Here is a 17810-nt window from a genome sequence, read left to right as displayed (position 1 = left end):
CATGCATACAAACCAATACATATCTGACAACCACCCCAACCACAACATCAACACCCACCACTGCACTTGAATCATACACAGAACCACCACCACCCACCACTCAAAGCATCTATGGTGAAGTCTCTTCTGCCACCGTCACAAACAAGTACTTCTGTTTTTGGCACCTATCACTACTGTAAACTTTGACTCACTCACATACAAATGTCACAAATGCAATCAACGCCATAAAACAGAAACCGCAAAACACATATCCAATTCTCTGTCCATCAATAACCAGGAAACATCATACACCATCCCACTTGCACTTATCACACCACTGCTTACAAAATCACCAACTCAAATGACTACAGACGAAATGGAAGAAGCTATCCTCATGCTCAATCACATCTGAGTTGACATAATAGACAAATCATAGCCCTGACTCAGACTTGACTCCAAGACTCGACAGTCCCTCCACACAGTCCAGAAACCCCGACTCAGCCCCACACAAGGACAAATGGATTGATATATTTATTTTTACTTTAAGTTTTTCATTTCATAAAAACTATTATTTGCAATAAAAACTTATTGTTTGAATCATATATCTGCCTCCTTTGCTGTCTTTTGTCCCAGTTTTTTATGCATTATATCCTAACTCCTTTAGTCAACCTTGAGCTTACACTTTTATTGCCAACTTGTAGATGTCCACTGTGCCCAAGCTTACCCTTTTAAAACATCTGAATAACAGACAAGTAACTTGTTAACTGATAACCTATTAAGCCACTAACAGTTTGACTTAAAGGGTGATTTACACAACCTGAATATTAATCTTGTTATACTGTACCTATACAGAGACACTATGAATGTACCATGTGGAGTATCTAGTAATAGTTAGGATTTTACATTAATTTCAAGACAAATGGTTCAAATTCTGGCCTTGTGCTTATGCAGACCAGATTTATGACTACCACCACTACTACAAAAGCATTGGCTTTTCATTGTGACAACCAATTACTTAGATCACCATTCAGGAACAGTTTGTTTAATCCTTTCCTCACTGAGCACATCTATAACCATGATCAGAAGTGTACAGTAGAAGCAGCACACTATCTTCATCCAATGGACTCGGAACACCACAAAAGCAACACCTCAGTACGCTGTCCACTCATGGCTAACACATCTAAGCTTATCAGGAAGCTAGGATTTGAAATTATGACAGTTTGCCTAGAAAAAGTCCATTGCTTAATAAGCCTCTTTGACAGCCACCATTTGACTTACCACCACCACTGCTACTTACTACATATTACTTGCAAACTTGGTACACTTGTGCACATATCAACTCTGACTAAATGTGCAATTCAGTGTCTATATTATCTGACATATAACCCCCAAGTCACCAGAAGCTTGGACCCCGCATCGCCGCTTGCGGCTATATTTATTATTATTATTATGAGCAAGTATCAACTAAGTGAATCTAAACAACTCTGCCTAGCTTCCACATGCAACTGTACAACTATGCGTGGCTTCATCATATCAAGTACTAGTATTGATAGTATTCCGTTACATCATCACATCTTGGTAGGAAAATAGCAGGTGATTACAATCAAATGAGACAGCCAATGAGCTGTGTGTATTTTAGCGCCATATTTGTAGGAGAATGCTTGTGACCAGAGCCGTATAATAGAAGAGTTCCGACATCTCCATTCACTCCAATGGACCAGTTTTTTTTCCAGGAAGTAGAAAGTGGAACTCTTGAGTAAAAAAAGCAGCACTGTCGAGTTGCAGCAAAATAGACAGTGTTGTACTTTGAAAGGGTTTTTCATCCCTTGAAATGAATCAAATTGTACATTATCGGCTTTATTTTAGCATGCAAAAGTAGCGCGAGACCCATTCCTGGCTGTTCATTGGCTAATGAGTCTCGCATTTTGGTCCTCCGCTGACGCCACTCTCTTACTAGAGGACACTACTTGTGACGACATGGGAATGCTATCTCTACAAAAGCTACCAGTGAGCTCTACTCTAGTGACATTTGCTTCTGTCATCTTCACGCAGCTCCAGAGGAGTTGGAGGAGGAGCGGCAGAGGAGGAGGAGAGCAGCGGAGGAGGTCAAGGTCAAAGAGGAGCCTCAGGAGGTGGAGCTGCAGAAGGACAAGCCCGACACCAACCTGGACGGGCAGAGTGCACACATGCAAGGCTCAGAGGAGGAAAAGGAGTACAAGGGGATGAAAAAGTCTTCTTCGCTCTTCTGTGGGAAACCAGCGTGCAAGCTGCGGCACGCCACCCAGGAGAGCATTACAGAAACTCTTAAGGTGGAGGACAACGCGAGACAAAATGGCAGCCCTGTGGCCGCGACGATCGCCACGCCCACGGTCACATCGTCCTCACCGACTCACAATACCTCTGAACCAGCGTTAGGCACAACCCCTTCCACGCTGACCGCGAATGACCCGACAAACGCCCCTCCCCTGGCCACGCCCTCTCTGTCTCTCCTGTGCCCGCCGATTCCCCGAGACAGCCCGGGGAACACCCCCCCGACCTCGTCCCCCGCCCCCTCTCCGCACCTCGCCTTCCAAGCCAGCGACCAGCTGCTTCGGGTCCTGACCGAGCGGAGCGGACACTGGTTCAGTCTGCTCCCTCGCCACCCCTGTGACCTGTCCTCCGTCACCAGCTCTTCCCCGGCAGCGCCCCGTCTCATCTCTCCCATCTCCACCTCCACCCCGGCCAGGCCCAAGTCCCCCCCTCCGTCCCCCGCCCTGCCCCTCACCCCCTCTGCCGCCTCGGCCTCTGCCAGCCCGCACCACCCGGCCGGCCTCCTCGCCTACCCTCTGTCGGCCCTGCAGGTGAGACCAGCATGCATAGTGGGGATGGGAGATATGGAATTCAGTGCATCACAATATAAAAATGCAACAATGTATCCTGGGGCAGAAAAATTAACCGCCTACATTTTAAACGGCTCTAGTAATCATAAATGAGACCGCTTGGACCATCATCACAATCACAGTCCCAAGATCTCTGTCGAAAATTATAATGTTCGCACTTTAATTACATTCAAGTAAGCCGGTGCCATTGCTTGAACGGTCTGCAGCTCAGAAATGAATATAATTCTGCACAATCACACTTTTGTTACTCTTGAACTTTTATTTATTACATTGTATCGTGATTGCGATGAATCGTGAACCCCCACATCCTGTATTGAATCGTATCGTGAGATAAGCCAGAGACCTTTAGTATACAGATAGAGACGCCCCGACTTGCAGTCACTTCCTGTTTCTGTGCCGCGGAGGTTTTGCCGCTGCCACGCCCCCTTAGGAGACTGGTCAGCCAATGGCGTTTCATACCGTCGACAGACAGCCAATCACAAGCCAAGAACCACGCCCATGTAGGAGACCGGGAAGAGTTCCATTTCTAACAATAGCCAGACCCTGGAGTGAGGGGTCTCTAATAGTAAAGGTCTCTGGATAAGCATTAGCGTCCCATCCCTAAGCGAATAGAGATAGACGCTGTTTGCCAGAACTGCAGGGTTGTAATTGTGACTCACTCTCTCTCTCCTGCGCTCTCCCCTCTACCGCTCTCTCCCTTGTGTTTCCCCCCCCTCGTCTCTCCAGGTGAAGTCGGCCGGTCAGTTGCTGGCGCTTCCGTTTGCAGGCTGGCCCAGTGGCCTGATGAGTTCCAGCCTGCCTCTGTGCAGCAGCCCCAGCACACTGCCAGGTCACTCTCTGTCTCTGGAGGCCAACACAACGGCCAGCGTCTCCAGTAAGAGCGAGTCCCCCCTGCCCCGCATGGAGAAGAGCCCCTCCGTCCCGTCTCCTGCCCTGGAGATGCCACGGTCCCTGGACCACCTCGCGCCCCGGCCCATCCCAGAAGGTGAGTGATACAGAGCCATGGAAAAAGAGTGTTAAATAAGTATTTTAACTGTATTAAACTTTGTACATGGAAACCTCAGACAGCCTATAATATACACAGAATACACCAGTGCATGCTCTTAATGACACAGTATTGTAAAGAAGGTACCCTGATAGAGACACTGCGGAGCGCGTCATCATTCAGAAACCACGCCCAAAACGGGGGGAAACAAAAACTCACACCACCCCAATCCTGGCGTTCTCCCATGTCACGTGTTGCACACAAAGATCATATATACGGAAGATGAACACTCCAACTTACTTCCTTGACAGCTAGATCCACATTTTTCTTCTCGCCAATTCTCAATGGCTTCTTTGTTTTGCTCGGGAGTACAAAAAAAACGTTAATTGCCGATTTTTTACCACACAACAGCTTTTAGCTATGTTTAATTCAAGGAAAATGACACTGGTGTATGGGAGTGAATGGAGAGCTTTCCCCCGTGATGGGCGTGGCCTACTTCATGCAGTGTCTCTATGGTGTGATATCATTTACTCTTTGGGATAGATAATAACCATAAGGGAAATGACGCCATCTTTACACACTTGGCATATGTGTTTCACAGAACAGCCATAGTTTCAATAACTTTCAGTCTTTGGAAAGATTTTTACAAGAGAAGAGAAGATATGATAAGAAGATTTTACTTACCTGAATAATAAAGGATAATTGGATTACTGATGTTCCTCTCTGATATACACAATTTCTTGAAATGATTTCTAACAATTAAATTGGACATAAGAGTGCAGTCAAGGTCATTTTTCATGATGATATATTTCAACTTGTTTACATCCGTTTTTCTGCATGCATTCTTTCTTTCTTTCTTTCTTTCTCTTTCTGTCTTTCTTCCTCTCTTTCTCTCTTTCTTTCTCTTTCTTTCTCTTTCTCTTTCTTTCTTTCTTTCTTTCTTTCTGTGTGTGCATGTGACATGTATGTGCGTGTGTGTGTGCGTGCCCGTGTAGACATGCTTACAGGTTGGTGGCGGGCGTCTGACATCGAGCAGCTGAGGGCCCTGGTCAAAGCTCTCCACAGCCGGGGCGTCAGAGAGAAGGGCCTCCACAGGCAGATGCAGAAGTATCTGGAGATGATCCCTCAGGTCTGCACCAAGCACAGAGACGGTAGGTGTCAGCGCACGCCTTCTTCTGATCACTACAAACACTACAAGTAGAAAAACTCCCCCTGCACAGTTAAACGAGATGCAGAGCATATAGCACATTGATTCTTTTTGTAGTCATAAGAATGAAGTCGTTTTGACGTGCTGTCAGTCAAACTTATAGCTCTTTAATTGTCCCTGAATATCACAAAGATTTAAATCCTGGAGCGCTCCTTGTGCCCGGTGAATACCTTGTGAGCATAAAAGCTTCCGTGTTTACAATGCCATTTACCATTTGATTTTGCTGCAATGCTCAATGCCATCTATTCCAAACATAAAGCATAGCAGTATAATTATTTATGATTGAACTGGATTATACTTAATAATATATGCGTATGAGTGGGCACAGTGTACGTGTTTGTGTGTTTGTGTATGCGTGCATGATCGAATGATCCCTGACATAGTATTCCTCTGTCACGTGTGTCTCCATCTAGTGGCCATGATTGAGCTGTGCGATCTGGAGGAGAGCCAGGTGAGCGTGGAGTCGGTGCGAGGCTGGTGTGTGGAGGAGCAGGCCATGGAGATGGACATCGCTATGCTGCAGCAGGTGGAGGAGCTGGAGAGGAAGGTCACCTCAGCCAGCCTGCAGGTCAAGGTAAAACGCCGACACTAAATGCACACAAACACCCACACAGAAATGCACGTATCCAGATATGATCGAATATGCTAATAACCACTTGTATACCTGCCGGTCTCTCATGTGGGAAACATCATTGCAAACACATGTTTTGCAGCCAAGCTTTGTTCCAAAAACGTTTTTGTTTCAATTCTAGTCAAGATCCCAAAGTTACTAAAGATATAAAATCATGATGAAAGTTTGGAAAAAATAAGGGGACAGATCTGTGGAGTGGCACGGTCAGAGGTAGGGTTGTCAATAGTATCGATAAAAGGCAATACAAAAGATTTGAAACGGATACAATACTCATTTGCAACAGGTATCGATAAGCATCAATACAATTTTTTTTAAACTGATACAATACTCATTTGCAAATGTATCAATATCAGCAGTGCTTTCTCTTAATGAAAAATCAAACATACCGCTGATTTCTCCCTCCCTGTCATTGGTGGGTATCTTTTGCTTCAACAAATTCAAAGTATTCTGATAGGCTGATCACTAGAGCAGGTGTAATCTGCTGTGTTCTGATAGGCTGATGACTAGAGCAGGTGTAATCTGCTGTGTAAAGTCAAAGTCTTTGTTTATTTTTTATGCCTCTTGATGCGTTGTCATCCCGCCGCATGGTATCGAAAGTGGTATCGAGTATCGATATTTTCCTGGGTATCGGTATCGAAGTAGAAATTCTAGTATCGTGACGTCCCTAGTCACTAGTAGTCAGAGGCGGGGGAAAACTTCACCGCTCTTTTTCCTCTTCCAGGGCTGGACGTACCCGGACACTCAGTCTGAGCGGGAGGACCTGGTGTACTACGAGCACAAGCCGCCCACCAAATCATCAGCGGGGGCGGCAGCAAACGCAGGAGACAAGGACTCCAAGGACTCCAAGGAGCAACCGCAGGAGGAGCAGCAGCAGCGGGTGGAGAAGGGCGGGGTGACGCGTCACCCGGACAACCCACTGGACATAGCAGTGACCCGTCTGGTCGATCTGGAGCGCAACGTGGAGAGAAGGTACCTGAGGAGCCCCTTAGGTACCACCATTCAGATCAGGCTGGATAATGTGGGTACGGTCACTGTCCCTGCCCCCGCCCCATCCACTAGTGCTGACAGGGAAGGGTAGGTCATCTCTCCAACCAACGCTACCCCCCATCCCCCCCCCACCGAAAAACCTCTTTCTGTGTGTGCTTCGTGTTTTCCCACGTTGTAACAAAAAAATGAGGGTCTTCGCTGCTTTCGACAGCAGAATTTTTTGCCGCCTTCTTCTTTGTTTTGTTTGGTCTTGTGCAGTTTTTTTCAAATTATTTTGGACTCCACTCTGTCACTTCTGTTTTCCGTGTGGGCGTTTGACTGACATTGTTTTTTCTGCCTTTTTCCTGCAGCCATCTGCATGCTGTTGTGCATCAGTAACCTTGGTTATGGGCATACTCATAATGACTCCTCCCACCATAATACACTTGTCAGGTCCCTCCCCCACCTTCTCTCCTTCTGCATGGATGTCTCTTCTACATGTCCCCTCAATGCCCTGCACCTTCAAACTCCTCTTGCCTGTGTCTGCACAGCTGGAGCTCTGTGTGCTGTGTGGCACGGCTGGTTCAACTGTCTGTGTGTGTCTGTGTGTGTGTGTGTGTGTGTGTGTGTGTGTGTGTGTGTGTGTGTGTGGTGTGTGAAAGACAGTGTTGGGCAAGTTACTTTGAAAATGTAATATACTACATATGACTAGTTACTTTCATTTGAAAGTAATAAGTTACTTCACAATATTACCGTCTGTGTAGAGTAATTCGTTACTTATTACGCTACTTTTGCATTACTTTCACCAAAACAACAGCAGCAGCCGAATGACATCGCTGCCCCGGAACCATCCCAAAAAATAATGTCAACCGCCTTGAAGTCAGTGTAAACAATCCAAAATTCTAAATGTTATCATTTTCCTTTGTTATTGTCATCTATAGTGGTTATTTGCATAAGAACACAGTTTGATTAGGAAATGATTGTATCTTTATTTAAATATGTGCTTTGATTAAAAAAATTAACTAAATTTGTAACTTGTGTTACTTGACAAAGTAACTGGTATAAGATTACTGAAATCCTATAAGTAATAGGTTATATTACCGGGTTACTGCTAAAAGTAATATATTACATCTAAAAGTAATATATTACATCACATGTAATATGTTACTTTTGTAATGAGTTACCCCCAACACTGTGTGTGTGTGTGTGTGTGTGTGTGTGTGTGTGTGTGTGTGTGTGTGTGTACGCCGATGTGTTAGCGCAGATTTGTGCATTTAAGGTTTCCCCTTTTATCTTCCCCCCCAGGGGTGAGGAGGAGGTGGCCCACGGCATGAAGGTCTGGAGGAAGGCCCTGAGCGAAGTGCGCAGCGCTGCCCAGTTGGCCATGTGCATCCAGCAGCTCCAGAAGTCCATCGCCTGGGAGAGGTCCATCATGAAAGTGGTGAGAAATAGAACCCGTCCATCCTCATGCATTGATCCCTCTCCTGGGTGTTTAAAAATGTTTCTCTCCACACATCGTATATCTGTGGATGTGTTTTTGAATGAATGCTCTTCGTCCTGTAGTACTGTCAGATGTGCAGGAAGGGAGATAATGAGGACCTTCTCCTGCTGTGCGACGGCTGCGACAAAGGCTGCCACACCTATTGTCACAAACCCAAGATCACCAGTATCCCCGAGGGAGACTGGTACTGCCCGGCCTGCATATCCAAGGTATCAACGCCATTTGTAACGCCTTTTGTCATCTGTCTACAATAGATCACTGATATCGCTGAGATTAATAGACTAAAATGATTTAAATCACATTATTTTATATTATATTCTTTTAAACGTCTCATGTGCTTATAGGAAAATATCGACACTATACTAGGCTTTGATTTTTCGTATGCTAATGCTGCCATTTTGCCAGTAACCGATATTTCGTGCCAATATTGAACATCTTAAAATCTGACCACTTTCATGCCTTAGAAATTCCCAAAGATTGCAATGCTTCATAACCTCATTTATACCCAGTGACACTAAAATCCTCCCATTAAAACCCATACTTGAAAATAAAATATTGGGGGGAAAAAACTCAAACTAATAAATTTTGTTTAGGTGTTCAGGGAAGGAAGCTCCATGATATGGGTATGGATGTCATAACACGATATCTGACATTTAATTAAGGGCTAATATCGGCTACACGATTCGTTCTAATGACAGATAATGCAGAGCCGTATAGAAGAGTCGCGACATCTCCATTCACTCCAATGGACCAGTTTTTTTAGTTCCAGGAAGTAAGGTTCTGGATTAAGCAGCACTGTCGAGTTGCCGCAAAATGGACAGTTTGGGCCCTATTCTCCCACAGGCCATCGGCGCTATTACGGGCCTTAACCGCAAAAAAACGTGCCTTGCGCCTGTTTCGGGAAAATAGCAATAGGCTTTAGGCTGCCAAATGCGCTTTAGGCCGAATGGGCGTGGCGGAGTCCCTGAATGCGCCAAAGTGGGCGTGTCGGCGCTAAATACCGGCGTACTGCTATCTTCCAGCCATCTTCCGACCTGGCCTACTTTTAGCGCTTTGCGCTTTTGAAAAGCAGGCCTAAAGCAGGATTCTGTGCACCGGGGACAGGAAAGTGAATGGAGAATACAGAATACAGATATATAGAAAAAAATACTTTAGAATACAATAGAATATAAGATTGCAACCCTTCTCAGGCTTTGGGTGAAGCTGTAATACAGTTTCATAAATTTAGTTTAGGCTATCATAATAATCCCCATTTATGTGTAATATAGCTCTACGTTTTATTACCCCCCCCCCCCCCCCCCCGAAATTAGCTAGGCTACTAATATTACTAATATTCCTAATTAATATGTATTATTATTTCATTCAGATAATTGACATTATAGGCATGTATATCGTTTAATGTGAGAGAAAGGGAGAGAGAAAGAAAGAGAGAAAGAGAGAAACTGGATAAACTGTTGTGTAGCGCTTCTTCAAACCCCACTCTTCATTACAGCTATTCATTACAGAATTGTCTTTTGTATTTATTTTTTCTGTGTGCAAAGCATAGTAGTTAGAATTATTTCCAAATGTTTCCCCCGTCTGTGGCAGCGGCGCTGTCCGAGGTGCTGAACAAGCCGCAGCGCATATCGGCCCTCCCGGCGGGAGTAATTCCCCTCCCCAAACAGTGCGCGATGGTACATTTGAACCTGGATGGATAGATGAATAAACGACTTAAGTAAAGAGTTGTTTTGTAGCTATTCAAAATGAATGGTGGACAGATATATCACCTGAGTCGCCAGCACCATCTTCTCCTCTGCTGTGAATTTAGTGGAGCGGTTTTGGTCTGCCATATTGACCACACTGCGCCAGCTGCTGCCAATCTGGCTATTAAAGCCACTCTGATTGATTACTGAAGATTTTATTGAGAATTAACATATTTGTCAGTGCCTGTGGGCAGGGGGTGGGGGGGGAGGCATATATAGGCCAAATAAAATACAATTACTCAATAATAAAATCCTGTAAATAAAATAGAATAAAGTAATCAGATCCAGTAAAAGTGATAGGTGTCATTCAGAGGATGTTGCATCGTGCAGTGGGGGAGAAGAGATAAAACGATATCATTCTGCCCAAACTTTCATCTAATCTCATGACATCCAGCCATAGGCTATATAATTTTCTATCCGATGCATTTAGAACATTATTTTCACTTTGATCTTGCTATAGTGTAGCGTATTTACATGCTTGCAGTATTGAAACTGCAGTTAGATTGGTTTGAGAAGCATAATAATATGGAATAATAGCCTATATATGGAGATAGACAGACCGGATGAAGGGAGGGGGGGGCGGCGGAGCCCTTGGCTTTGTCTGGTTTTACCGGATTTGTCCAGGAATTGGAGCTTAAAAGGCAAGCGTGTGTCTCTTCCCTGCAATTCTCCAATGAGCGGACAATGCATAATTTTACGCTTAAAAGGCCTGGTTATAATGGTTGAGGCTGAGTTTAGCGCCGATACCAAGATATCAAGTGCGCCTTTCCACGCCCACTGCTTTGCGCTGCGGCTGGCGCTCGGCCTAGAAACTGCGCCGCTGCAACGATAGAGCCCCATGTGTTTATTTTTTTAGAATCAAATTGTACATTATCAGCTTTATTTTAGCATTCAAAAGTAGCGCGAGACCCCTCCCTGGCTGTTCATTGGCTAATGAGCACACGCATTTTGGTCCTCCGCTGACGCCACTCTCTCTCTTTCAATTGCTCTGGGATAATGTATTGCTTACTCTGTGCAGGCGAGCGGCCCGTCTCCCAAGATGAAGAAAGCTCCGAGCAAAGCAGCGTTAGCAGCGTCCAGCGGAGGAGGAGGAGGAGGAGGAGCGGCAGGCAAGAAGGCTGCAGAGGCGAAGAAGAACGGGAAGCAGCAGACGGGTAACGGCGACGTGTCGGAGGAGGACTCGGCCAGCGGGGGCAGCACGCCCAAGAAAGCAGCCAAAGACACCAGCAAGAAGAGGAAACCAGAAGCAGAGAGTCCACCCGCCCCGCCGACACCCAATCAGGAGAGCCCTGTGTGCGTGAAGCGAGCCAAGACGGCTAGAGACAACAACAGGGACCTGGGATTATGCAGGTATGCACCGCTGGCAGGGAGGCAAAGTGACCGCCTACTTCCTGCTTCAGCACTGTACCAGAGATTTTCATCCGCCATTTATTTTCCCATAGAAATTTCGTAAAACGCTTATAAAAATAGTTTTACTTGTTCAAACCAAACGGTCTAGCTATATTTAGAATCAGGAGAGAGCATAGAACATTTCACTCTGACCGAAACTTAAAAAAACAACATTGAAAAAATATTTTCTTTAAATGTGTGATTTTTTATGTTTCGTGTTATGTGGTCTCTCCTGTTCTAATATTAATAATAATAATTACTAATATTCTTATATTTAGACAAAGTCTCCTCAAATGGGCGTCTGTGGCCATAATATGTCCTAAATTAGGGGTCCTTGATATGAAAAGGGCTGAGAATCACTTTCACACTACTTTGGTGTGACTACAACGTACCTACTCTGTTCTCGATATACTTCCAAATGAGAGACGGTAGGCTTCTCAGTACGATAGAATAGGCCTTTCCCCCCACAAATAAAATACATTGCTCTGTATCCAACCAACCGTGTGTGTGTGTGTGTGTGTGTGTGTGTGTGTGTGTGTGTGTGTGTGTGCATGTGCGTGTGTGTGACAGGGTCCTCCTTGCTGAGCTGGAGCGGCATCAGGACGCATGGCCTTTCCTCACACCCGTCAACCTGAAGTCAGTCCCCGGATACAAGAAGGTCATCAAGAAGCCCATGGACTTCTCCACCATACGTGAGAAGCTCGTGAGCAGCCAGTAAGTTCACGCAAGTCCTCTTAGTCATGTAACCGCCTCGTAGCCAAAGCCTGCAGGACTGTGGGAAATGAATCTGAATAGTTTTGATTGGGATAAAGAGATGTTTCAGATCTTTCAAATGCTTTACTTGCCACTCATCATTCCTTAAATATACACAGTATATCGGCAGAGGTGGAAAGTAACTAAGTACATTTGCGCAAGTACTGTACAATTTTGAGGCACTTGCACTTTACTTGAGTATTTCCATTTGATGAGACGTTATACTCCACTGCATTTCAGATTGAAATATTGTGCTTTTACTCCGCTACATTTATCTGACGGCTGTAGTTACTAGTTACTTTGCAGAATAAGGTTTTACATGCAAAATATACAATAAGCTCATTAAATATATTGCATTTTCAGAGTTTGAACTAACCACTAGTATATGGAGCAGTTAATAATCATAATCATAATCATAATAATAACGATATTACAACATTAAAATATGTCGTACAGGTTAATGCATCAATAATTCAACATGCACAGAATCTTCAGAATGAGTACTTCTAATTTTGATATATATATATATATATATATATATATATATATATATATATATATATTGCTAATACTTCTTTACTTTTACGTAAAATGTTGAAAGCAGAACTTCATGCAAAGTATTTTTCCATTATGGTATTGCTACTTTTACTTACAGTAAGTAAATTATTTTAGTCCTTTTTCTACCACTGTGTATTCGTGAATTTTGATGTGCTTTCTCACCAACAAGACTTAATTTGCTGTTATTTCAGGTATCAAAACCTGGAGACTTTCATCATCGACGTCAACCTGGTCTTTGATAACTGCGAAAAATTCAATGAAGACAATTCCGATATCGGTAGAGCTGGTCACAACATGAGGAAGTTCTTCGAGAAGCGCTGGACTGAGCTTCTGAAACAAACCTAACTAAGTCTGTTCAGATTCTGCCCATAAACCCATCCTACTTTTCATAACGGAGCACCAGGTTTTGGTTTTTCCTTCTTTTTAAGAATGTGGCTTTGCAGGATGGAAGAAGTCCATTCCTTAATAAGGAGCCTGGGTGTGTTAAGAGAGATGTCACCTTGGAGAAAAAAAAGCCGCTATATGAGGTGCGCCTGATTTACTACAACAGGGATAAAAGCCCCAAAGAGTCCCAAAGCAATGGGGTGTCGTAGTGCAATACCATTCCCTGTCTCAGAACACTGCACTGAATGAATCCTCAACTGTCACTGATGTATCTGCGCTAGAATACTTTCCACTACCTGTAAATATCCTTTTTTTATTTAATCGTATTATAGTGAATGTATTTAATTTTGTAATAATTATTTATGAATCAAGGTCCACTTCATTTTCTATGAAAAGGAAGAATCAGCAAAACTGCTTTGAATTGAAAAGGAATGTGTCTTTGTGTTATAATTTTTCTCCCAAATATCAAACGAAGCCAAGAAAAAAAGATAAAAAAAAATATTAAAATAACTGTTTACACTGTTCAGTGCTTTGGGGCATCAGAGGACTGTATTCATTATGTTCAGACTGCATTTATTTACAGGAACAGCAGAGGAACAGTTAGACAATGGTGATTCATGTGTATATACTGTTTATTAATGTCAATATTATGTCTTGTTTGGAACGATGTGTAAAAATTGTTTAAGAATATTAAGATATTGTTTATGCCTTAGAATGATTGTAGCATTCTATTTTAGTGAACGTGATGAAAACATTATCATAAATATTGTTTGTACAGTATATACATATCCTCTGCAAACACTGTGGTATCCTTAATCTTGGTAGTGCCTACCCTTCCAACAGGGGCATGTAGGGGATGTTATTGTTTTTAGTTTTCATTTTTATGACGACATTATTTTTTTATATGATTTTCAATCCAACAAGGCCTCCAAAGTTGGACAGTGACACAGTAATCATTCCTTCCCATAGCAGAAAAAGGAACAACTAAGCATTCAGTTATGCTTTTCACGATGCATTTCCTCATATCTGCCACAGTACAGAGGACCTAAGGCCATTTGTAACCACTGTGTTGAACCTTGCTGTGTGTTGTGGCCTGATGGAGGCAGCTAGAGTTTTTTTTGTACCCAAGTCAAGAGTACTTGAAGTTACTTTATTTAAGATATTGTGGAATAAAAGTATCATTCTTTTGTAGGAGCTTTATTTTTCACTAGTGTGTGGCACGGACCTATTAAAAGGATGTTTTTCAACCTATTCAACTAGTTTTATTTTCTTCCCATCTCACACACACTTTTTGGTCTGTGGAATAATATGCCGTAGAAATCATACTTATTTTGTTCCTCATTTCAGTTGGTAGTAAATGCAGTGGTTTGCATGTACTTTGAGGAGAACTTGTTTCACTATCCTTTGCCTTACACCTGCATTGCTAACAAATGGTAATCAGACATCTAAAATCTTTTCTAATTTCTTCATTATTCAATATTTCTGTTTTATAAACATTGTTCCAGACTATTACCCACACCAGGGGCAAAAATCTCCACAATAAAAGTCCAACACACACTTCACACAGTGCCCTTCAGAATAAAAGGAAGGAACATGTAGCCTAGCTATTTGTTTGTGACCAATCGTAACTCACACAGATAGGATGTATATTCTAGTTAGTTTCCTTTAACTTTAATCTCTACTTTTAATCTCCATTATATGGTTCAATAATGATGGTGGCCATACTAAAGAAGTTTGTTTTAAACATTTTACAGCCAGGAACATAGCCTACATTAGAGTGACCCATGCTGGATTCTGACATACAGTACACTCCCATGAGCAGTGGAAATAGTGGGGTCTTGCAAGAACTTTAGTGGATGCACTCAAATCAGACACGTTTAAGCAATAATTAAGAATGGCTACAAAAAGACCCCGCTGATTGCACTGGATGAATAGACGATCAGCATATGAAATTCATTCAGACCACTGAGATTGGAAGATTCCCATGTAGTAGGTTTCTTGATGCACACCATTGCCACCTGTTGGCCAGTACGTAGAACCCAACTCAACTTCACCCAGATAAACATATGGATGTGGTGAAGAAGGTTGTTGGTTCAATCCCTGCTTCAGAAATGTTCACTTTTGCTGACTGTAAGATGCCAGCAGTGATGCTTCTTTATCAAGTGATTTGAGGATTAATTTTGAGGTCTTAAAAACCAATGGGTGACATCACGCTCACATTGTCCATTCTTCTTTACTGAGTATGTTCTTTAGCATCAGTAGTTTGAACACTGATATCAATAAGCTGACGAAGAAGCCTGGATAGTCCCTATAGCTTTAGCTCAGTTAGATAAACAACTGCTTGGTGTGTAGTTGTTCACTGGTTCAAATCCCACCTGTCTCATTCTTTGTCAAATCAAAGAGATGCCAAAGCCCAAACTGATAATTATATGAACAGTCTAAATGTGGTGTTTTGTGTCGTTTTACGCCTGGTAGCTGCAGATCATCGCTACGTGACAGGCGGGGTATTGGTTTGCTTCCCGATGGAGGAGACGGCACCACCCTGACTTTAACATCAGTAGCTGTTTATGCCTAGCGGCCAGCTTTAATATTAATTAATTAGAAGTGTAATAATAACTAAAAGAACATTGTTATGCCTATTTCCACTTTTATTCAAATACAATAACTTTGCTGCCTCAAAACACACAGACGAAAGTTCTGTCTGCACATCCCAGGTTAGAACTCACAACCTATATTATATATAACTTCATAGGGTGGTGGTGCCCCAATCAGGTGATGACAGACACCTGTGATCATTACAAAATACATAATTGTTGACACAGTAGGTCTCTCAACAAGAACACAACTTTGTTTTGACTTCCAAACATCAATTTAGACTCTAGATCCCCTTTCTAGCCTCACTATTTATATAATTCATGCTAATTTCCAGTTTTGGTGATTAATTAACTCATTATGGTAATTACTCAAATTGCCCAACATGCAACTCTTAGCAACCAAGTTGAATTTCATCCACTAGGCTTAAATATGACATTTCAATCATAAAAGTTAATAAGAAACAACATTACTGGGTCCAAGAAATTTCCAGTAGACTATTGTGGCACCTTGCCTAAAACCTAAAGAGTAAATGTGGAGTGACACCAGAGCTGAATTTAACTGACTGTACCTGAATGCAACATGGGTCTGCTCTGGGTGAGAGACATAAGAGAGAATGAGAACGAGAGAGAAAAAAGAGCTGGCATGGCCGGAGTTAATGGGGGGCTAGGGGGTGCAGGTGCCCCCAGTAGTAAAAATAAGTAAAAATAAAATAAAAATAAATTGCTCACCATTTTAAATCTCCATCTGACTGTCTGGCTGAATATGATCATACAAGTTATATCCACTTTGACAAGCATCACAGGTATCTCTTTGCTAAAGCTGTGACAGGGGGGCCTCTGACAGGGCCTTGCTGCAGCCGCCCCCTCCCTCTGGAATGCCCTCCCCAGTCACATCTGACAGGCCAAAACTCATTGTCTTTCATAGTCATTTGGCTCATTTCCACCACATTTTACTGCCCTGCACAGCTCGTCACCAGTCGGCTCTACTCGTTTCGGCCCGATGGATGTTCTGTGTCATCTTTCCAAACAAGCCGTGGATCTTTTAAGTTGAATAGAATTTGAATTACATTATGACAAGCTCCACGTAGTACTGTAGGTCCACCAAGGGGAGCACCTTCGTACTCAAAGCTCTTCGCTGAGAGCTTTTATCTTTTTCGTCTGTCACTGTTCAAAACCGACTGAGCCTTGAACCCACGACCTCAAAGGTTACTGAGGTTTGAAACCCCAAGCTAAACACTGCTGGGCAGTAATGAAACTCTCTGAGCCACTGGGTCACACTTCTTTTGATGGGCGTTCTCAGAGCATTTCATTCTTTCCTCTGGCTGTTGCTGTTCAAAACTGACTGAGACTCAAACCCACGACCTCAAAAGTGACCATGGAACATGCATGCAAGTGGTGAAAAGAAGTATATTGTAGGCGGAGTTCCCAGCATGCTCTGGGGTAGATGTGTTTGCTTTGGGAGGTTAGTTAAAGGACTTCCTGTTCTATATGTGTGATGTTAGTTATCTGCAAGGTTATGTGTCGACTAATAGTGCTGTTCTACATGTTATTTACATTGCTTCACAATGTTGAAATGTTGGCACCATGGGTGACTCGGGTGAGCAGTTCAATGACCCCCTCTGAGATGCTGTGTGTGGGTGTGTTCTAATGCAATAAACAGTATTTCCTATACTGGGTGCAGGTGGAGCCGCTAATAAAACAGAGATCATCCTTCTGCCTGTGCTTGTTGCAATGTTTTCCAAACTATTGATTGGATTGCAGAGACTCATGTCTGAGTGGGCATTCCCCACCCCTGCCCATAGACCCCTCTCACGGGGGCCAAAGGCAGGTGAAACACAGGTGCAAGCAAAACACTAATGAGGGTTTCAAACGTCCATGCTTGGAATTTGGAACCCCTCATTAGTGTTTTGCTTGCACCTGTGTTTATTCTGCCTTTTTGACACAAAATGTCCCCTGTGAAAAGGGTCTATGACGTTCCCTGCAAGGAGGTGGAAGTAGATCTCTCCTCCCCCACAAGGTCTATGTTCAGAGAGAAAAATGACATCCCCAAGTAGGGATCGATCTCGGCACGCCTGCTTCAGAGTCCTCTGTCTTAACCACCCAGCTATTGACTTGAATGAAATGAATCTATTGGAAGTAATATATACTTCCAATGAAGGTTCCTACTGGAACGTGCATGCAAGGTTACCTCGCTATTCAGTTTCATGATTCCATCCAGCGATTAGATTATTTTATTTATTTT

At 43.2% G+C, this 17810-nt stretch overlaps 1 protein-coding gene across 4 annotated transcripts in view; it reads left to right on the top strand.

The window, feature by feature from the left end:
- Positions 1–13516, top strand: part of baz2ba (bromodomain adjacent to zinc finger domain, 2Ba) — a gene marked incomplete at its 3' end in the record, with an annotated part of 112039 nt that extends 98523 nt beyond the window's left edge. For 3 of the 4 annotated variants that reach the window (XM_083662299.1, XM_083662298.1, XM_083662297.1), the window contains 10 exons: positions 2032–2819; positions 3585–3843; positions 4839–4994; positions 5464–5624; positions 6403–6755; positions 7953–8088; positions 8211–8357; positions 10909–11240; positions 11850–11993; positions 12782–13516. In XM_083662299.1, coding sequence (XP_083518425.1) covers positions 2032–2819; positions 3585–3843; positions 4839–4994; positions 5464–5624; positions 6403–6755; positions 7953–8088; positions 8211–8357; positions 10909–11240; positions 11850–11993; positions 12782–12935 — 2630 coding nt within the window. The remainder of the gene's footprint in view (positions 1–2031; positions 2820–3584; positions 3844–4838; positions 4995–5463; positions 5625–6402; positions 6756–7952; positions 8089–8210; positions 8358–10908; positions 11241–11849; positions 11994–12781) is intronic. The other variant, XM_083662300.1, reaches the window with a different exon arrangement.
- Positions 13517–17810: the final 4294 nt, after the last annotated feature.

This window comes from Poromitra crassiceps, assembly GCF_964638095.1.
Source record: "Poromitra crassiceps genome assembly, chromosome: 28".
NCBI lineage: Eukaryota > Metazoa > Chordata > Actinopteri > Beryciformes > Melamphaidae > Poromitra > Poromitra crassiceps.
The sequence above is the reverse complement of the archived record's forward strand: the minus strand, read 5'-3'. Positions and strand labels throughout refer to the sequence as shown.